The sequence below is a fragment of the Bombina bombina genome, chromosome 2, assembly GCF_027579735.1.
Source record: "Bombina bombina isolate aBomBom1 chromosome 2, aBomBom1.pri, whole genome shotgun sequence".
NCBI lineage: Eukaryota > Metazoa > Chordata > Amphibia > Anura > Bombinatoridae > Bombina > Bombina bombina.
In genome coordinates this window covers 1160643099-1160666608 of record NC_069500.1, presented here as the reverse complement: position 1 = coordinate 1160666608, position 23510 = coordinate 1160643099, and the positions used below count along the sequence as shown (strand labels likewise).

Below are 23510 nucleotides of genomic sequence, written 5' to 3'. Positions count from 1 at the left end.
AATGAAAAATGTGTCACTATTGGTGTAGTTGCTTTACCTATATTAATAGAACTGAAATGTTCCCTTATGCAGGACCTGATGTCCCTTGTAGTGAGCCCTATATACTGTACCCCACATTGGGTGCATTGAATCATATAGATCACATTCGAAGAGGAACAGTTTAAACACTGTTCAATTTCAAAGGACCTACTATTAACAGTAGATGTAAAAGAGGAAGCTATTTCCACATGTTCACAGGGCTTGCATTTCCTGTGACCACATTTAAACATTCCTTTATGGGTTAACCATGAGCTCGTTACTTTCTGATCATTCCTCAGTTGTGAGGGAGATACTAAGTTTCCTATGGTGCTGGCTCTTTTATAAGAGCACCTGAGGCCGCCCTCAACTGTGTTTACCAGCTTGTCATCCACTCGTAGTAGACCAAAATGCTTGGGGATGATGCCACATATCTGTTTATACTGGGAGCTATAGTTGGTCACAAAAGTGACACCTTTACAAGGAGTCACATCCTTATTTCTTCCCTTAGTGGTGAGAAGGGTTTTCCTTTTCATCCCTTCTCCTTCGTTTTGGGTCTCAAATGTAAAGGCCAGATTAAGACTATTGACATTAATCCAATTTACTAATTGTTGGATTCTCTCTTTTCCCCTCTCTCTAGTCCCCCTTTCCATATCAGAAGCAAGTCGTCTATGAATCGTCGATAGACGACAATGTCTTCAATGAATGGGTTATGTTGTGCATAGACGTGGGACAGTTCCCACCATCCTAGATATAGGTTCATGTAGGATGGGGCAAATTTGGCCCCCATTGCTGTCCCACGTCTTTGCAAAAAATAGTCCCCTCCAAACTCAAAATAATTATGAGTTAGCAAGAATAGTGTGACCTGAATCACGAAGTTTTGAAAGGGTATGGAAAATGTGGTATATTCATTTAAGAAATATGCAGGACCTGATGTCCCTTGTAGTGAGCCCTATATACTGTACCCCACATTGGGTGCATTGAATCATATAGATCACATTCGAAGAGGAACAGTTTAAACACTGTTCAATTTCAAAGGACCTACTATTAACAGTAGATGTAAAAGAGGAAGCTATTTCCACATGTTCACAGGGCTTGCATTTCCTGTGACCACATTTAAACATTCCTTTATGGGTTAACCATGAGCTCGTTACTTTCTGATCATTCCTCAGTTGTGAGGGAGATACTAAGTTTCCTATGGTGCTGGCTCTTTTATAAGAGCACCTGAGGCCGCCCTCAACTGTGTTTACCAGCTTGTCATCCGCTCGTAGTAGACCAAAATGCTTGGGGATGATGCCACATATCTGTTTATACTGGGAGCTATAGTTGGTCACAAAAGTGACACCTTTACAAGGAGTCACATCCTTATTTCTTCCCTTAGTGGTGAGAAGGGTTTTCCTTTTCATCCCTTCTCCTTCGTTTTGGGTCTCAAATGTAAAGGCCAGATTAAGACTATTGACATTAATCCAATTTACTAATTGTTGGATTCTCTCTTTTCCCCTCTCTCTAGTCCCCCTTTCCATATCAGAAGCAAGTCGTCTATGAATCGTCGATAGACGACAATGTCTTCAATGAATGGGTTATGTTGTGCATAGACGTGGGACAGTTCCCACCATCCTAGATATAGGTTCATGTAGGATGGGGCAAATTTGGCCCCCATTGCTGTCCCACGTCTTTGCAAAAAATAGTCCCCTCCAAACTCAAAATAATTATGAGTTAGCAAGAATAGTGTGACCTGAATCACGAAGTTTTGAAAGGGTATGGAAAATGTGGTATATTCATTTAAGAAATAGCGTATAGCCTTAACCCCCTCAGAATGGGGAATTGTCGAATATAAAGATACCACATCTACCATGACCCACAGATACTCAGATTGCCATGTTACTTTTTCAAGAATATTTAAGATATAAGTGGTGTCCTTTAGCTAACTAGGCAATTTCTGCACTAAAGGTTGGAGAATAGCATCCAACCATTGTGATAGATTTTCAGATAGTGAGCCAATGCCACTCACTATAGGGCGGCCCTTCACCCCCTCCATGGACTTATGGACCTTTGGAGGGTGATGAAAAATTGGAGTTACAGGATGCTCAACTAAGAGGTAGTCAAGAGTTTCCTTGTCCAAAAAGCCGAATTCCATGCCTTCATCCAGTAGGCTTTTCAGTTGTCTCTGAAAGACCCAGACTGGATTATAGTCCAACTTAGTGTAGCTATCTTGATCAAGAAGTTGCCGGTAGGCCTCCTTGATATAATCTGTATTTTGTACCACCACCGAGCCCCCCTTGTCAGCGGCCTTTATCACTATGGTTGGATTCCTATTGAGATTGTTTAGAGCCTCCCTTTCCTTCCTGGATAGATTATGTTCTTTTTTGAAGTCCGTTTTACTCAACTTAATAAGATCAGCCTCTCCCCTATTATAGAATGTTTCAAGGGTATTGCCCCTGGACTGTATGGGGTAAAAAGTTGACGGTTTCTTCAACTTAACTATTTTGTTTTCCCTAAACACAGGGGACAGGGTGCCCTCACTCAGAAGGCTGTTTAGATTTATCAAATCACATTGATCAGAAAAACTTACTATTTAATCTTCATTTGTAATCTCTGTCATGGGTATATCCTCTGGGGGTTCAGTGCCATGAAAATGTTTACGTAGGGTTAAGTTTTGTATTAGTCTATTCACATCAATGATTGTTTTAAACAAATTAAAATCACTTGTAGGGGTGAAACCCAACCCATGGCTCAGAACCCTAGTTTCTACATCTGAGAGTATACTGTCTGACAGATTGATTACTTTGAAGGAAGATACTTTTGTTGTGACCTGTTTGATCTCTGTGGATACCTGTTCTTGGAACCTCTGTTTGCCCCTCTCAACCTCCCTGGGCCTTTCTGGGGGAGGGAAAAAACCTGCTCTATAGCTTGTGTCTCTTGGAATGTCCTATTTATATTCATACCTGATCCTGGCATTGATTGAGCTCCCTGTGGGGGAAGAAAGGGATTAGATTCATAAAACACACGTACTTGATATTCCTGCCCCTGGTGGTAGCTTATTGGTTTGACCTGGGGTGTAGCATAGGTTTGAAATCCTCTATTTACATTGTATTGACTCATGTGTGTCGTGTCGGGGTTTCTATATGTGTGCACTATAGGTTCATTCGGAGGGTATTTAAGAATTCCCATAGGTTGTGTTTGGTAATTTTGCTGATCTATTACACTCATTTTTCTGAGGGTCATTCCCTGAGTCTGCATCACTATCACTGAAAGTAACCTGTTTGCTACGACTATTTCTCCACCTCCTATTTCGCCTATTGCGACTATTGCTACGTTGTCTATTCTGTTGTTTTCGGGCCAAAAATCTCTGCTGTTTGTTCCATACATAAACAATATTGGATTGATAATCAGAGTTATCCCTAATAAATTTAGAATGTTTGTGCTCCATAACTTGCATTTTAGTATCAGCTACCACTTTGGATAATTGTTGATCAAAACTACTGAAGTTGGCTTCATGGCATCTCTTATTAAGCTCAGTCTAAACCTCCACTATTTCTAATCTCAGTAGTTTTAATAAATGTGCCTTATATCCAATTAGTAACATCATTAGTTTAAGGGAACACTCAGTCAATGCTTGATTCCATTCCTCAATAAAAGATTTGTTAATTGTGTTAATAGTAGGTCCTATTGAACGGTGTTTAAACTGTTCCTCTTCGAATGTGATCTATATGATTCAATGCACCCAATGTGGGGTACAGTATATAGGGCTCACTACAAGGGACATCAGGTCCTGCATAAGGGAACATTTCAGTTCTATTAATATAGGGAAAGCAACTACACCAATAGTGACACATTTTTCATTAAAACATCAGAAAGATTTATCTTTCTTCAGTTGGAAAGCCATAGAACAGGTCCTTCCCCCAAAAAGAGGCGGGGACAGGGAAAGGCTCCTTTACAAAAGAGAGATGTATTGGATTTTCCACCTAGAAACCAGGTACCCGGGAGGATTGAACTCCCAGTATGATTTAATAAATTATTGGGAGTAGAGATATGTCCCCTTTATTTATTTATTCTTGTCTATACTACAGACCATAGTCAGTATAATGCTACAAGAGACATGAGCTTGTCTATATATTCTAACACAATAGAAACTTTTTTAGTACGTCTAGTATAAAACAATTAGAACTTGAATAAATATTCAATCTAAAACCAGCAAAATATTGAATTTTGGGATAAGCTCTTATTAAGTACTTTATCTATGTGTTTATATGGTATATAAGTATAAAATTATATATTGACAAATTGAATTTCAATAATGGATTACCTGCCAGATGGCATTATGTAAAATATAATATGTATTTTTATACTTATCAACATTAATATTAACATCAATATTAATATTCATGTTGACGATTCTTACAGCCGCACTTTTTATTAATCAGTGTCAGCATTTATATTCCCCTACCTCTGCATCAATGTGGACATTGTGTGAATTACAACACACTAGACGAACAGTCTCCATGGTTTAACTGTGGCTCACTTAGTTAAGTAGAATTTAAGTAGACCGAGAACAGGGTCCCCTTCTTCTTAAGGGTATTTCTTTTAGGGCTTCTTGATTAAATATGCAGTTGATAATACTTACATTGATTAACACACATGAGAATTCTACTAAGGGGTGTTAAATTGTGCAGTACCGCCCAATTTGTTTTTATCCAATCACAGTATTATAAACTCTTATAAATATATAGCTTTGAGTGTTTTTAAAACAGGGTAAGAGTAAGGCTACGGCCGAAACGCATAAGCTTGTCAAGTAGCGACTGCACATAACAAGTTTTTTCATTTTCCATGTTGTCTTACAATTTTTGATTTTAATAATGGACAATAAAGTGTTATGAATTTTTAATGACCTTTTGTCTGTTGGCCCCGGATTCCTGCACGCTTTCTTGTAGACCTCCAGATTAAATCATACTATCATAATATTAAGTCCACAGCATTTATAGATCCTTTAAGTCAAAATCGTTATTGATGCATAAAACAGACAGCTATGCTGCAACATTTTGGGATCACAGTCTCTTAATCATGCATATTGCCCCATCCATCTGTGTCTTATTTAAAGGTACAACCCACCAATCATTATCCCGGGTTTATTAATCCCTTAATGCATTATACATAGCATTATACTGCCACCTAGTGATAACATTCAAATCAACTTACAAAACAATTTCATTTAAAATAACAGTGATGCATTAAATGTTTCAAGTACACTATACATATTACTTTAAATAAGAATAATAGCATAGAGGACATAAAGATAGACAGAGAAACAGATACAATTCATATACATAAAGGAAAATCTAAAAGATCTAATTCTCTATTTAAGCCCTTAGGGTGAATTGTATCCAATTTTTGGATCCAAAAAGCCTCTCATTCTACAAAGTGACATGCTACAGGGGCCTGTTTATATTTTTTCCTAATATTAGATTTGTGTTGGTTAAGTCTTCCTCTCATCTTACGTGTCCTTTCACCTATGTAAATTTTTGAACATGGGCATTTGATCAAATATAGAATAAATGTTGACTCACATGTTTAATATGACTTCAATTTAAATTTATGACCACTTCTTGGGTGAACAATTCACGGCCCTTGATGACAGAGTTGCAATCGGAACAACCTAAAAGGTATAGCAGCCATTGTTCCTCTCAGTGATATATTTATCCTTTTTACTATGCCTAGAACCTAGATCATATTGTGCCAAGATGTACTTTTAATTCTTTACTCTCCTATGAGCCATCATTGGATTTTTTTTTGCAAAGCTGTAATATGTCTGTTACACTCCCTTAATGTATGCCAATGTTTTCTAATACATGATATGCTCTCACGGTATATATTATATTTGGATGCAAATAACAATCTTCATTCACCTGCTTGGTAGTATTCCTTCTATCTCTATTATGGCATACATTATAAGTTTCCCTATCTTTCAACCCCCTAGGGTATCCTCTGTCCAGAAACTTCTTCCTCATTTCAAATAGTCTAGATTTTTTTTATTTCATTATCACTTACTATCCTATCCACTCTCAATATTTGGCTACAGGGGAGAAAATCTCTTAATTTGTGATGACGGAAACTGTCATATCTAAGCAAAGTATTACAATTAATTTGTTTTTGGTGTATATACACTTTTAATTCTGTTCCTTGCTTATACTTTATATGACAGTGTCTAAAAAGTCAATTTTTTCTTCACTGAACACTAAGGAAAACTCCAAATCCTTAACTTCATGATTTAGATGTTCTACAAATTGTAATAAGGAATCCTCACTGCCCCACCATATGCCAAATACATTGTCTACAAAACACCACCAAGTGGCGCCATATAGCAAAAACAAAGGATTACTGAAGACAAATTGTTCATCAAAATAATTCATATACAAATTGGCATATGATGGGGCAACATTGGACCCCATAGCTGTTCCTTTCTTTTGGATATACCAAGTGTCCATAAAAGGAAATAATTGTAGTACAATACAATCCTATGTAATTATTTGAATTACACTGAAAACTAATTTCCAATTGTTGATGGACTACTTCAATACCACTTTCATGTTTGATTGAAGTATATAAACTCTTCACATCTAATGTGAACAATATATATTTAGTACTAGTGAGTGTAAAAGATGAAAGTTTTTTTAATAAAGTCCCCTCTATCGTTAATAAAGGAAGACATTTTTTCTACTTGGGGTTGTAATATCTTATCCAAAAATACAGAAATATTAGTAAAGACTGAATCTACATTTGACACTATTGGCCGTCCCAGGGTACTTTGAAGGTTCTTATGTAACTGTGGAACGGTATAAAACAGTGGGGTTATTGGTGTTTCATTAAAGAGAAATCCTCCCATTTTTATCTATAATACCCTCTTGTTATTGCTCTATCAAACACCCTTCGTATTCCTCTCTGTATTTTGAATACTGGATTTGCTATATACTTTATCCCATAGAAATAATAATGAGAGCTCCATTTTACCTAAAAGTTCACAATGGAAGGCAAAATACAGAGAGAGATCCCAGTGTAGGCTTAAACTTTAAATCAAAATGCACTGTTTTCAGTGCTCTGTACCTTAAATTTGTTGTTATTTTCATATGCATAGGTTTTCCTTTAAGAGTAATTAGCTATTTTGATAAAAGCTTGCCACCTTTTAAGTTTGCAAGAAAAAACGTGAGATCTGTAGGGCGAAAATGTTTGCAGAATTATGCTGGGATTTGAGAGACAACTTCATACAAGCACATGGAACGCCCATTTTACAATAAAACAAAGATTACGCTTTGTATTTTGTACTTGTATAATAATTATTTTTTATGGGTGTTTTTGCACATCCAGTGTACTTAAATTATAATTTAAGTTGTGCATATTTAATAAGATCTATTTCTGTGTAATTTACTTTCAAATTGTACTTTTTATTTTATAAACTTTGATTTTTGGTGAACAATTTTGTTGCAATTTTTGATGCACCTCATAATACAATTTTTTCCTGAGTATTGTTGTGTGAATGGTTCAATTATTTGTTTTGCAATGTCTTGTATATTAGGATTTTCATTGTGCTCTTCTGTATATATTTTAATGAGATTAAACAGTACAATTTTTGACTACGTATTTTTATTTCAGTATTAAATGTATTAATTTTTTACAATTTCCTATTGTAATTTATTGTAATTTATGCATTGCCTTCACATCATTAAAAGCAGGGAATGCTCCTTTGTAGTTGCAAGGAAATCCTACATGACTATAAATTAACATTGTAACATTACATGTAACACACATCACTGTGTATGCATAAAGTCACACATAGGGCTAGATTTATTTAATGCTGACGCGTACAGGGGCGCGTATACGCGCCCCTGTAGGCCTCAGCTCGCCTGTGGCAGGGTGAAAATACCCACAGGTATTCGGCATTGCACACGAGCGCAATTTTGCGCTCGCGTGCAATCCCGCCCCCTGCCCGTGCACAGCCAATCACGTGCAGGCAGGAGCTGTCAATCTCCTCGGTCTGACTAGACCGAGGAGATTGAATTTCGCCACATTAGAGGTGGCGAAGAGGCTAAGGAAGCAGCGGTCTGGTGACCGCTGCTTGATAAATGACGGCGAGCAAGTTCTTGTGAGAACTTGCAGCCGTAGGGCATTAATAAAACTAGCCCATAGTAAACCAAGGCATATAAAAACTTGTGCAACTAAATATTCATGCACTAAAAAATTCCAATTATTACTCTCTAGTGAATGTCACAATAACCCATTGCTTAAAAGCATCAAATCTGTATACATTTACTTTGTACAACTGAAATAAAAATAATAAAAAAAGACGTTATATTAGTATTGCAAATAATTAATAATATGGTAAGTTTCCAATTTATTTGTTAGCAAATGTACATTGTTCTCTTGGTATTTATTGTAAAGGAGTATACTTAGGTAGGTAGCATGCATATTTTTATACAACTACAGTAAATGGTACTAAATGCTTCTGAGCGTTAGATGATAGCAGTGTTTTCACAATATATAACATCGTTGACCTCATTATTGTAACACTACTGCCATACAGTGCTTTGGGCGTGCATACCAAGAGAGCAACAGTAAACAGAAAATGAATGCTCAAAATTTTATATTTTTTCAGATTCCTCAAATATGAAAACATATTTGTTTCTCTATTTGTATTTACAGGTATCTTATGTGAAAGCTATTGATATTTGGATGGCAGTTTGTCTACTCTTTGTGTTTTCTGCTTTATTGGAATACGCAGCTGTAAACTTTGTATCAAGGCAACACAAGGAACTTTTGAGATTTCGAAGCAAGAGGAAGAAGGATAGAGTATGTATTCAGCTAAACAATTTTTATATTATTTTAGATTTTATTGTAAGAATGCATTTTTGGTGTTTTGTAGCTAATAAACAAGATTATCTAAAGCTTTATTAATAATTATGCATTGACAATTGTATTATCTATGTTATCAAATTAGGGAAGAAATTTATGGGGGGGTTTTCTAAATTCACTTTCATAAAATTAATTTTTCTGTTTCTGCTAGTAAAAAGATTAGTAAAATATATGTAAACGTGTTAGTTATTATCAGTAAAAGCACTCTAAAATCTATTATTTGACTAGAGAAAAGTGTAAATGTCATTGTTATTCATAATAACTAAAAATCATCAAAAATATCAAGGGTACAAAAATGTATTGATAGCTTTATCACCTGTCGTTTTTGTTTAATGTAGGAATGAAATGTAGAAATTGTAAGTGTAATGTCAATACAAATAAATAATATTTATTTGTAATTTGTTGGTTGTGATTCAAAACAATGAGCTACCAACTTCGTTCTTGAAAAGCATAAAAACGTTCAGTTTGTTTAATCAGAATTTATGAAATACACGATTTTTCCCTTGGCAAAATGTTTGAGTTATGAGTCCCTGGTGATTTCTAAGCAATACTTTCCAATTATTATTCAGTAAAGAATATTCTGTTTAGCATTCATTTAAAATTGTGTTCTCATTAAATCTCACTTTAACATAATTAAATATTTAATAAAGGCACATTTTTAATTAAAAATATATTTGTCAGGCTAATTGTGTGTGTGTGGGGGGGTAATACAGACATAAAAAAAGTGTTTAGGTAAGGAAACATTTTAACAGTATCAGGTGCTTTCTTTTATAACTGGTTGGTGACTTAAACCACATTTGGATTCTTCAATGTAAAGTATAAATGGAATTAATGTGGTAAAAAAACACTTGGAAACCATGCTAAAATCTGTTTTTGTATGTATTGCAGCCTTAGCCATGAAAACCATATAAAACAAGTGCAAAGAACTTTGTGTGGTTCTTTTAATGCTTTAGCATTGACCCAAGTGTGTTATTGTAAAAATTCTAACAATGCACTTAGAAATAGATAAGTTTATCTGCAACATTGGGACCTGCCATCTAGCTTCTGTGTTAAAAAAAGTCAGAAAAGATCAGCTAAAATGAATTATTTTAAGTCGGCCTAAAGTCCAGCTATCCATATAAAGGCAAGCAGCCAAAACATGGGAGGGATTTTGCAGGGGTTGAAAAATAGCACAATGGTTTACTAGTCTTAGGTTAAAAGCTACTAGCCCAGAGGAAAAAAGTGACTAGTGCACTCAATGTTAAATATAGGAAAAAGTCAAAGTTCTAACTCTCCCACTGTAATTTCTGTCATCCAGGACCAGTTGTCCACTGGAAATTTCAAGCCCTCGGATTTTGTAATACTTTAAAGGAGCTATGTTACATAGATATAGTCATCAGTAACTGACTTGTAAATTAGCTTATTTGTGCTGAACTACAAATTATATTAAAATACAATAATAGATTATTAAAATGCAATAATATTGAATATAAAATGTAAAAAGAGTGAATTCTAAATTAAAGGGACATGAAACCCAAATTGTTTCTTTCATGATTTTGATAGAGAATATAATTTTAAACAATATTCTAATTTACTTCAATTATCTAACTTGTTAGACATTTTTTGTTGAAGAAATAGCAAAGCACATGGGTGAGTCAATCTATGTGCAGCCACCAATCAGCAGCTACTGAATCTATTTAGATATGCTCTTCAATAAAAGATATCCAGAGAATTAAGCAAATTAGATAATAGAAGTACATTTGAAACGTGTTTAAAATGTCATGCTCTTTCTAAATAATGAAAGAAAAAATGTGGGTTTCATGTCCCTTTAAATAAAAGCATTTTTTTATTTCCAATGTGCAATTTTTTCAATAATAATTTAGCATTTATAAATTGATATTGTTATTGTATTTTTAATATACTATCTTTTTATATTTTTAAACATGTATATTAATAAATGTATTTAATTATAAAAATAAATTTACAAAAATCTCAAGGGAGTATTTTTATTGGATTAATTTTTCAAAATTAGCACTTCTTCCCAAACTACCTATTAACAATAATTTTTTAATGAGCTTCCAAGATGAGATTTGTTATGGTAAGGTTCTCAAGTCCTAATTACAATCAGTAGATGAAGTTCATGCCACTTGAAATTCCTATCTTTGGACAAATTAGGCACAAGGATGCTTTATGAATATTCAACTTGCTATACTTGTACTAGTAAGTTGAGTGAATTTTTTTATTATTTACGAAGTGTGCAAATTGCCTGTAAAGGATTATTTTATAACTAATTAGCATTTACAGAAAATAGCCATCTTGGTCATTTACAATTCCACAGCTGTGAATAGACCTAATAAACGATTACCAATGCATATTTGTATATTATTGCACGCAATTTAGTACTGGTCTTAAAGGACCATTAAATTCGACATTTTAACAATGCATACAATGTTTCATTATTGAAAGTTAAATATTATTCCAATATACATACATTCATTATTTATTTTTCTGCCTTTTGCTGTAAAAGTACATCTGAAATTTGTACTTATTCCACTTTCTCCCAGGGAGGCTTGGGTTAATACATTTAGTTCATTTTCTGTGAGCCAGTTACCCCTCCCCCTCACCTTATATATATTTATTTGATTTTTATAAGGTAAATTATATGTTTTGCAGTAACAGCCATAATTGGAAAAGTATTCTTTGCAATAGCAGTAGGCATAGTAAATAGTTTAGGTGTGAAAATGATTGTGTTTACAAAAATATTAATTTATATTTAGCTATTAGATGTAGAAGAGAAAGGATGATATGTCTGTTTGCTTAAATTCCTGTCAAATAAATTATTACTAAGTAACTAAGCTGAATAAGTGTTTAACCACCTTAAAGGGATATACAACTAAAAAATGTTATGTGATTCAGACAATTTTAAAAAAGAGTTTCCAATTTACTTCTGTTATCAAATTTGCTTGATTTCCATGATATTCTTTGTTGAAGAGATACCTAGGTAGCCACCTGGAGCACTACATGGCAGGAAATAGCATATGGATTTTATTATAGCAAAACTGCTGCAATATAGTGCTCCAATATAGTGCTCCAAACATGTGCAAGCTTCTGAATCATGAAAGAAAAAAAATTGGGGTTTCAGGCTACCCCGTTCTCTTTCCTTAAAAGGACATTAAAACTAAATACATTTTAGAAGCTTAGTTTAGGTTAGCATAGGTTATTGCACACCTCCCCCTAGTCATGGGTGCTGCCATGTTGAAAGATATCTTTAACTACATTCCAGTGCTGATGTGTTGGGGCATATGCAGCAACTCTCCTTTGGATACCTGTAGTGTAACCTAGGTTTCAAATGGCAGCACCCATGATTAGAAGGAGGTGTGTGAAATGTATTTAATATGTAGTATCCCTTTAACTGCACATGTGCAAATAGAGTTCATGCTATATCTGTGTATTAGTTTGTTATTGGTTAGCAAGGGTTCTTTTTTTCTGGGAGATAGGGAAATCAGTGAAAAGAAAAAAAAACATGTAACAATATGCTTGTGTGTCAAAATAAAGATGCATTTTCATTGCAAAATTAATCTCAGAAATGAAGGTATAGTATTATGCAGCTTACAATTTGTGTTTAATTAATGTCCCTTTAACCTGGCAAGAAGCATTTACTCTGTTAGTAAGGCTTGTTCACATACATAAACTGTCAAATTTACAGGGCAACGTAAAGGGACACTGAACCCACATTTTTTAGATAGAGCATGAAATGTTAAGCAACTTTCTAATTTACTCCTATTATCAATTTTTCTTTGTTCTCTTGCTATCTTTATTTTAAACGCAGGAATGTAAATCTTAGCAGCCAGCCCATTTTAGGTTCAGCACCATGGATAGTGCTTGCTTATTGGAGGCTTTCATTTACCCACCAATAAGCAAGAATAACCCAGGTTCTCAACCAAAAATGGGCCGTCTCCTATGCATCACATTACTGCTTTTTAAATAAAGATAGCGAGAGAACGAAGAAAATTTGATAATAGGAGTAAAATAGAAAGCTGCTTAAAATTGCATGCTCTATCTGAATCATGAAAGAAAACATTTGGGTTTAGTGTCCCTTTAAACTTTTAAACTTTAAAAAAAATAGTTGTAGAATGTAGATTTCTGACTGTATAAAAAGTTAATTTTTAAGTACCAGTACATGTGCAAATGCATGTACACACTAATGCAACTTAATAAAACATTAATATGCTTTTAAAAATCTTCAAACACTGTATAAAAGGAACATACTTTTGGTTAAAACCACTGCAATTTTTTTACAATCTAACACCTATTTAATCCTAAACAACAAAATAAATCCTGAACTGACTTGTGTAACTACAATCCATGTGACAAGCTACCCCACACATTATGTCTTCTAACCTTCAATCTAGGCATGCGCATTTGTCTCATTTATGAAGAAATAAATGCTGCAGATGACTGCCGCCAGTGGCAGTCGACAATTCTCAAAGCTGGATTTCTTCTTGTGAAAGTGCAACACGATAAGATCTGGATTAACACAAATCTTAGTGTGTTGTACTTTCACAAGCAGAAATCCAGCTTGGAAAATTGCCAAATGCCGCTTGTGACTGCTATCTTCGGCGATTGTTTCCAATGAATGAGATGAATGCGCTTGCCTACTTTAATCTGTTTAACCTGGAGATTGCCTGCTATTTAGAGCAGGATCCTCTTCCACTTGTATCAGTTTTATGCATCTATATCATTTTACCATAAAACAATGTCATTGTATACCCTACTTATGTTCCTTAAGGTGCTTTTGAGCCCTTGCAGGATAAAGTTTGCACATGTAAGCCTGCTTCCCGCAATGTAAAAAGCAGAGGTCATCAGACTCCTGCTTCTTACACTCTCAGTAAGCTTTGAGGTGGCAGATTGAAATCACCATGAACATGCTCGCTCTGGGTGATTGACAGGCCTTCCTCTCGTAATTGGTCGTATGACCGGAAAAAAATGGTACATACAGGCAGCGGACGTACATGGTCTGTTGCCCGTTCATCGTGAAGCTGTGCTGTCAGGTTCTCACGTTGGGAACCTTGTCCGTACAGTTCTTAGTAAATGGGAGGCATAGGGTACAATGATGATCTAAAGCTGTAATCTCCGGTGAGATTATCTATGAGGTCTCATTGGTACTGTGAGGTCCCTCAAATATTTTTAGAAAGGCAAATGTTAGCTTTAGATTTGTTGATCTTGGTTCTGGATTTGAAAAAGAGACACTTATATTACAATATAATGCTCAAAAAATTACCCAAAGATTTTGCGTGGCTTTTCTGGCTGCCAGCAAGTTTTTGATTATCAGACTTTGTGCCAATTTGCATGCTAAAATAAATCACTTCGGCTTTAGTGCCACCTTCCTTTATTCTCTAAATATATCTCATGTACTGTATATGTGCATGTCTCTTTTTTATGCTTTAACTTTATTATACTTTTATTAAAAATTTGGAGCTACAAATAGTATATACGGTTTCATGATGAACTGCAAACGAAAATATTTTATGCAAGTATAATTTACATTTTATTACTTTTACTGTAGCTTTTCCTAAATCATAATATTCAAAATGTTGTACAAACCTTTTACCAAAGAAAATCTAAAATTTAGCTTGACAAAGTTACTGATTACATAGTATAATAGTTAATTATGGATATAACCACAGAGATGAATGAAAACTTCTTAACTTGGAAAGCAAAAAAACTTTTTCCCTTTAAAAACAAATATGCCTCAGAATGTGAAGATATCAACAATAAAATTGGATTTGATTTGTTTTATTTTGCCTTAATATTTTCACTGTGATGATAGAATGTACAGGGGGCACTTGGTGGAAATGAAAATCTTGAAATATTGCGGCGTAGCAATGGCATAAGGAGTGCTGAACCAATATATGGGACTTTGGCTCAAATCTACGGTTCAAATTTCAGGGTAAACTATGCGGCAAATGTCCTGTATGTTAAAATGTGGATTTAAATCACAAATGAAGGCCTTGCTTTTCCATTTACCTTCATTGCTAATCATTTGTGACTATAGTATTTAGTTGATAAGGTACCTATCTTGTTTATTTAATAAACCAGATTTTAACATTTTAAACCTATATTTATAATGAATAAAGAAATGTGGGAAACTAAAGATTTTTTTTATAGTTGTATAGATAAAATACATTGAAATAAAATAAATCTCCTTCAGTCTCTCTTTGTGACAAAACTGTAAATATCAATGTGTTCCTTTCCTAAAACATACATATATACAGGGAGAGAGTAAGATATGTCCTTGTTTATAATTAAAATATATAAATATAAAAAAAAAAATTATGGCTATAGTTTTGCACGCTGACAACTCCTTAGTGTTGGTTTGTTACTTTTTTGTTTTATTAAAGAAAATAGTAATACAAAACATTTTCTTAATCCAGAACCTTAAATTAGTAGCTAATTTTAAACAAACATTAAAGGGACAGTCAACAGCTGAAATTTTGTTGTTTTAAAAGATAGATAATCCCTTAATTACCCATTTCCCAGTTTTGCATAACCAACACAGTTATAATTATACACTTTTTACCTCTGTAATTACCTTGTATCTAAGCCTCTGCAGCAGGGGTTTCCAAACTTGATCCTTCAGAGGTTTGGAACTACATTTCCCATGATGCTCAGCCAGCACTTTATCTAGCTGAGCATCATGGGAAATGAAGTTCCAAAACCTCTGGAGAGCCAAGTTTGGAAACCCCTGCTCTACAGACTGCCCCCTTATTTCAGTTCTTTTGACAGACTTGCATTTTAGTGCTCACTCCTCTGTAAATTCACGTGTATGAGCTCAATGTTATATATATGAAACACATGAACTAACGCCCTCTAGTGGTGATAAACTTTCAAAATGCATTTAGGTTAGAGGCGGCCTTCAAGGTCTATGAAATTAGCATATGAACCTCCTAGATTTAGCTTTCAACTAAGAATACAAAGAGAACAAAGCAAAATTGGTGATAAAAGGAAATTGAAAAGTTGTTTAAAATTACATGCTCTATTTGAATCATGAAATTTTTTTTTGGACTTGACTGTCCCTTTAAATTAAATGGGACGTTTAAGATTTCACAAAATACAATTATTAATATTAATTAAATAGCCCTGCTGTTTCTTTAGGATAGATACATTTCACAGAATACATTACTTTTCAAGGTTTGCAAGTGCAAATGTACGATATTTGCTTTTATGATAGCCCACAAAAATACTTACAACTGATCTTTGAAAAAACTTTCAGGTGGAGATTAATTGTTGACAGATCAAGTGCTTTGATAATTAGAATTAATTTCAATCAAAAGCAGCAGAGGGCACAGTAAAGTTGATTTATTTATTTATTTAATATATCATCTTATAAATTGCCGCATGATACTGAACTGCTGCTGAATTAATAATTATCATTAACGTGAATATATTTCCTTCGTCTTTTTTTTTACAGGAGAGGTACCTTATTGCTTTTCAGATAATATGTTGTAACATTTATAGACGTGTTTAGTGTTTTAGTCTGAACATTTTATATGTATTTCACAACCATATTGACTTTGCAGGATTGATTCTTGTATTTTTTTTTTTAAATATACTTTTGTCCTGGAACGTGGCATTTTATAATTCACTTGTAGAATCCATAAGCAATCAAACAATACTATAGGTGTTAGGTGACATAATATATATATATATATATATATATATAAATATAATTATTGGCAATACTTTTTCTTATATTTTTCCTCTTTTACATAAGTAAATAAGTAAAACAGTAGTTTTAGACAATTAATATTTTATCTGTAAAATTAGGACCTCAGCCTTTCATTGGTAATAAACATTTTCTTTGCACACACACAGCTTTATTCATAGATATGGTAATGAATTCCAAAAGATGTGTATGAGAAAATATCTTCTGCAATATTAAAGAGGTCAAGCACATGATAAGTAAAGAAAATGAAAAAAAACAAATTAACTTTGAATCTTAATTTCAGAAAGGTTTTTATTTTTGATGTTTTAACCATCAGTGCTGGTTAAAGCTTCTGTAAAAATTATACATTTTAAAATTATAAACTATTTTAAAAACTATCCATAATTATATATTATCTCTTTTAATTTTTGTGCATTAAAGGCCAAAAACTACACAAAATGATTGCATAATAGTACTAATTATTGTAAAACTACAATTATTCACTTTGGGCAAGATTACAAGCCCGCACGCAATCACCTTTTACTCAACAATCCTTTCCACGCTCGAATAGCAGTAGTTAACAGTTTTCCGCAACAAAAAAGGTTCACAAAACAGTTCAAAAATCCATTACAAAGTACAGTTACACTCATATTAACTCTGTCTATTAAAAGTATTTTAAAATATATTACACACAAAGGTTATAAGGGCTCAAAGATAGGAGATCTTGGGTGTTAGAAAAAAAAGCTGACGCAGGGATTTACATTGAAATACTTGCACATACATAGAGAAACATTGATTTATATATGTTTAACTATGGAGATAATGAAAATATTTTACTTATTATACTTATTTTTATCTTATGCACATTAAACAATATCTCAGATATTCACATATAGATTATGAGACATATATATATATATTCATATACATTTCTCGCTATAAATAGATATATCTGTCCAAAATCATCATATATATATATATATATATATATATATATATATAAATATTTATTTACAAATAAATATAACATATTCCGTTAACAAAACATTGTTGCAATACAAAATATTCGCATTTTCATGTACTCTTTTCGAGGAGCATACATCATGGGCTTTGCGAAACAGATTAGGGTGTTAGTTTTTTTTTTCTATTTTTCTTCTCCTTTGACTTTTATGGGGGGATACGTGAATGCGCGTGCGATATGGCTTTTTAACGGACGTGCAAAATAAGTTATTTTGCAACTTGTAATACCTGCGCAACCCCAAATGCGAAAAAAACGTAACGCATGCTGTGTTTTCGCAATTGTGAAAAACAGATTTGCCGTGTGACTTGTAATCTTGCCCATAGAGTTTTGCTTCCCAAGGAGACTTAAACAGCTTTAATGCAAGGCCTTGTAATCATAAAATAACAGCAGCAGATTATAATTTTTATGATTTTTTTTTAAGTTAATAGTGCTTTATATGAGTATATTATATGGTCCTAACAGCAATTAAAATCTTTTTTTTTTATATGTTATAGGTTCTAAAAGAAATCTTTTGACCCAAACTGATGTCCAAATGTTCTAAATTCTCAGCATTACAATCCTTATAGTGGCAAAAAAAAATATTTATAAAAAAAGAGTCTGCTTATGTAGAACACAAAATTTTATCAACACCATTAGAATATTTTTTTACTATGTCTACAAAAGATTTTGATTGCAAAATAAACAAGACCATTGGTTTATAAATGTAAAAAAAAATGATTGCACATGACTGAAAAAATATCTGTGTCTTTGCAGGATGATGAAGTAAGAGAGAGTCACTTCAGTTTTACAGCTTATGGCATGGGACAGTGTCTACAAGCAAAAGATGGTGTGACACCTAAGGGACCAATAAATCCTCCTCCTGCTGCAGCAAAATCACGCGAGGAGATGAGGAAAATATTTATCGATAGAGCTAAGAAGATAGACACAATATCTCGGGCTTGCTTTCCTCTAGCCTTTTTGATTTTCAATATATTTTACTGGATCATTTACAAAATTCTCAGACATGAGGATATTCATCAACAGCAAGACTAAAGGACTGGATACTTACTATACAGGCTGGCATATACAGTAATAAACTATAAAATATGAAGATTACAGGCTACATACAATAAGATAAAATGTTTCCAGTGAAAAAAAGCCTCTACAAATCCTATGGTATTCTGTGGGTCTCTTTTTAGTTTATAAATCCCTTAATCGCTGGGTAGTCACTTACATTTTACCAAAAGGTAAATGTCTTGTGAAAATGAAGTGCAGTTCAGTTAAACATTCCATTTTTTACAGATAAATACAGTTCTAGTTTATTATAATTGTGTTTTACAGCACACAGAAATGGAAACTGCATATTGAAAGATATCTAAACTTAAGTCATAGTCAAGCCAAAATTTTACTTGAGGATATGGAACTTTCGACAAGTATAGATAAGAACTTTAACGAAGAGTTGGCAAAGGGTAGGAGGTTCAGAAATAAACTTAGGTCATATATGGATAATGGATTAAACCATTAGCTTACAATTCTTAAGAAAACAAGCCAGTATTTGAAGATACCCCTATTTTATGACAGGTGTTCAATTATCTTAGGTATGGAAATCAAGAAATGTTAGCCTGTTAGTACTGAATGAAATAGTATTATGAGCCGCTCATCTATCTCAGTTCTTACGTTCCTTAGAACAACACATGAGCTAAATGACTTTTTCCCACTGGAGATAAAATTGTTACTCTTTTGCATATAATCCTAAGAATCAGCATCTTCTCACTATGAAATATGACTCTTTTACTAACAGAAAATCCATCCAATATTACAGCTACAAAATACTGCCAACTGTTTATATACAATTTTATTCTGTCAAAACAGTACACAAAAACTTTGTTATTTTTACTTTGTTCGTTTTAATATTTGTTGGTACTATTTTTAAACTATTTTACAAAGCAGGGCCAAATTCTACAACTGTCGGTACAACTTAATACTATTTACACACAAGTTTTTTTAACTTTTAAAATATATTGGTACATTGACTGCCACCTTGTATTTTTGAGTAGTAAAAAGCTATATTCTTGAAGTAAGCTCAATATCACTTTTTGTACAATTACAGAAAATATTTAGGGAACAAGCATATTGAGTTTGGCATACAATACAAATAAAAACAGCTTTCCTGTGAATTTTAATAAATTGCAAATGGGCAAAAAGCTTCAATCAATCATTATCTAATAAGATAACAGCCTTAACTTAGGCTTTATAAAGCTATACATCATAATTGCAACAATTATACTAAAAGCCTTCTTACCTCATTTGTGTTAATTCCAATATATAGGTATATTTTTTCTTAGAAATATTGCATTATTTTAAAGAGGAAGGTCAAGTTCTATATAGCTATTTTGTAAGTAATTGACTGCATTTTTAGTTTTAAAGAGGAAAAAAAACAACAAGGAATACATTTCCTTACTGAGAATGTATTTATTGTCTCTCCAGATAATGTAAATAAAGCATGACATTTAGCAACAAGTGTAGCATGTGCAAAGTTATATTTGATGAGCTGTAACTATTCACTTCTTGTAAATGTTTTATTGTAGAATGACCATCTACTGTATGTATTCATTTCAGTGGGATATTTTATATATTTTTTTTATATTCAACATTTAGTGCTGTATTTTGAGAACAGATTATCAACATATAACTAATAAGATGCTTTAATGTATACAAAATGGTTTATGCTGCACATTCTAATACATGCCAAAATATTTCATCATGGTGACATTATATAGAAAGAAGAAGTGTATTTCCTAGCATATATTTTGATGGGAAAAATGCAAAATTACATATCAGAAAAACTAATGATCTGAATGCATTAATAAAAGAAGGAATCTACCAATATTATTAAAATTCATAACATAGTTCTGCATCATGCAAGACAATATGCAGCAACTCCACAAGATCATAAAATATATTTGATAAATCTGTAATTATGATAAGGAATTGAACAAGAAGCTAACATCTATAAACTGTGGGAACACTCTCATAACGTACTTATAGTATATTTAATTCCAGTTATAGCTTATCAACATTTTTTTCCTTGCATTTCTTCATGAAGGCTTTGGGTATTTTAGAATATAGATTAAATGGTAAGTTTTTCAATTGTTATAGAAATTTTGTATTTAAAAGGTGTACCTTCTTAGATATTGACAAAGATGTAAAATGTATGAGTGCAGAATATTATGTATTGAATTAGGTGGGTGGGCGACATTTAAGAGACTATCCCTAATGTGAGAATGATTCAAAGTTATGAAAAGGTATTGAGATGGTTCAAAATCCTTAATTTATTTAACAGGAATAAAAATTATCTAGAAATTGTGATATTTATTTGTATAGATATAAATAGTAATACATATATTTGTTATCACGTCATTATGGACCACTATCTTGATCCAACATGAGTTATGAATATTTATGATAAGACTACTTTAAGGGCTAAAGCCATTTACTGCAAGTACGTTTACTAGCTTTAGTGTAAGCGCTTTGAGTCCAACCCTGAGAAAAGTGAAATGTAAATTGTTATTATTATTATATATTAGTGTAAGAAAATAAATTACATTCCATTCAAAAAAATGGTGGTATATTACTGTTACCTTATGAGCCTCTTTATTTAAAGGTAAGCAATAGAAATTTGCATCTGTAAGATTACATTTTTGAGTTTCTGTGTATACAGTAACCTGTAACATTGCACAAGCTAATGCTCATGCAGCCCCAGCCCCAACTCACACTCAACTAACTGCACAATAGAAAGGCTGGGTTGTTTGACATCAACAACCGCTAAGGTTCTGGGCAGTTTAAAAAGCAGCAGTCGTAAGGTATCGAATCAGCTCCAAAGCTGCCTTTTAAGCTTCATAAATGGGAGGCCTTATTCTGTGTATACAGTAATCAGCTTAATTTAATACCAGTATTTAAGTCTTAGGAAATTTATTTTATTTCAAGACACAACTCCTGTTATATTTAGCATTTCACTACTGTAGCATTTTATTATTCTATATTAGATTAAGTGTAAGACATCAGGAAAGTTTGTAGCAGAAAGAAAAAAAGTGCAAATCCTATCAAGGTAGACGTTTTATGTATTTATTAGGCACACACGGTTAAAAACACTTACAAAAGCAGAAAAGTCTCAAGCCTGTATCCCAATCTTAGGGAAAGAAGAACAAGTCACAGTTAAAACCGCAGTGGTAATTCAACCATGCTTCGATTATTCTCGTCAAGCCCCGCCCCCAACGCGTTTTGTTTGGCCTATCCAAACTACTATCCAAAGGAGCCTCGTCAAGCTCTGCCCCAACACGTTTCGTTTGGCCTATCTGAACTCCCGAGGAAAGTTGTCAAGAAATTTAGGAAATTAAAATACTCCTCATTACTGAATTAATATTGGGTTTACACATGATGTACCAAACTAGTAGTGCATACATATGCATATTGTGAAATAGGTAAAGAAAAATTGGCTTTAGTAAAAACAGCTAAGAAAATATAATGGTGTGGGCAGATATATGGAAATGAACAACATAATGTGTATATTCTCTAGTTTAGTATATTTTAACAATTGTGATAGTGTTAGTTCCTAGATAACTGCTTTTATTGACAGCTTGGCTGATGCAAACAAGCCTAACCACAGACAGGACTTTTTCTTTTTTTATTTACACATTTAACGACAACTGCTGGCTCAACAAGTAAAGCTCATAGCAAAACTACTTTCAAGTTCAAGCAGTTTTTCTTTTTTTTGTGGGGGGGGGGGGTAATAAGAGAACCACTCAAGTGTACAAAATACAGAAAGCAGATAATGTATTCATATATTTGAAACCTGTTAGAAAACCTGCTTCCAGATTAGCCTAAAGATAAACATACTATTGGGACGCCTCAGGATAGTTATGAGTGTTAATTTAGATTGCCTGTTAGTAAATTATTAAATTTGCAGACAGTCAAATCAAATTATGCAATAGTATTCTATTTTGGCATAATTAAAGAAAATACCAAAAACGATTTTGTCAGAAAGACAGGAAACAGATAAACCACCTGCTCAATAATAACGCAAATATAAATGACTGTAATTGCTCCCTGAGATACCAAGAAAAATTAAATATACATCATGGCAATTTCCACAATTAATGTGTGACAAGTCAATGATTAACACAACCCACCACTCTGTATTATGCTAGACTTTTAATGACTGTAAATTTGCTCTTTATGTTTTATGGGTTATAATAAAATGCTAATAAATCTTCCAAAAATTAAATTAAGGCGGAAGGTTATTTTGAAGCTAACTGAAACTAGGTACAGATTGCTCTAATTGCTCCCATTTGATTTTGCATGTATTATTTATATCATTGCTATTTATTTATAAAGGAGTAGGGCTAATACAGTCTGCAGAGCTTTAACACAGATTACAACAGTTAAATTACATTTTTGACTAGCAATGTGAACAGGCTCAGGTCCCTAACAGTTAAAGGGATACTAAACCCACATTTTTTTTTCATGATTCAGGTAGAGAATACAATTTTAAAGAACATTCCAATTTGCTTCTATGATCTAATTTGCTTCATTCATTTAATATCCTTTGCTGAAGAAATAGCAATGCACATGGGCAAGCCAATCACATGAGGCATCTATGAGCAGCTAACACTCAGCAGCTACTAAGTCTATCTAGATATGCTTTCAGCAAAGTTATCAAGTGAATTAAGCAAAATAGATAATAGAAGTAAATTAGAAAGTTGTTTAAAATTGCATGCTCTTTCTAAATCATGAAAGAAAAAAAAATGGGTTTCATGTCCCTTTAACATATGGAGTATATTGTAACTTTATCCAATTTGTTCTGCTAGACAGAATGGTCTGCGAGCTTACAAGCTAGAGGAAATGGTTACA

The 23510-nt window shown here is 33.2% G+C and overlaps 1 protein-coding gene across 3 annotated transcripts in view; it reads left to right on the top strand.

The window, feature by feature from the left end:
- Positions 1 to 21231, top strand: part of GLRA3 (glycine receptor alpha 3) — a 450097-nt gene extending 428866 nt beyond the window's left edge. For 2 of the 3 annotated variants that reach the window (XM_053703842.1, XM_053703844.1), the window contains 2 exons: positions 8707 to 8853; positions 18375 to 21231. In XM_053703842.1, the coding sequence (XP_053559817.1) occupies positions 8707 to 8853; positions 18375 to 18653 (426 nt within the window). In that variant the 3' untranslated portion in view covers positions 18654 to 21231. Of the gene's footprint in view, positions 1 to 8706; positions 8854 to 12264; positions 12271 to 18374 lie in introns of all 3 variants that reach the window. The other variant, XM_053703843.1, reaches the window with a different exon arrangement.
- The last annotated feature ends 2279 nt before the right edge of the window (positions 21232 to 23510 follow it).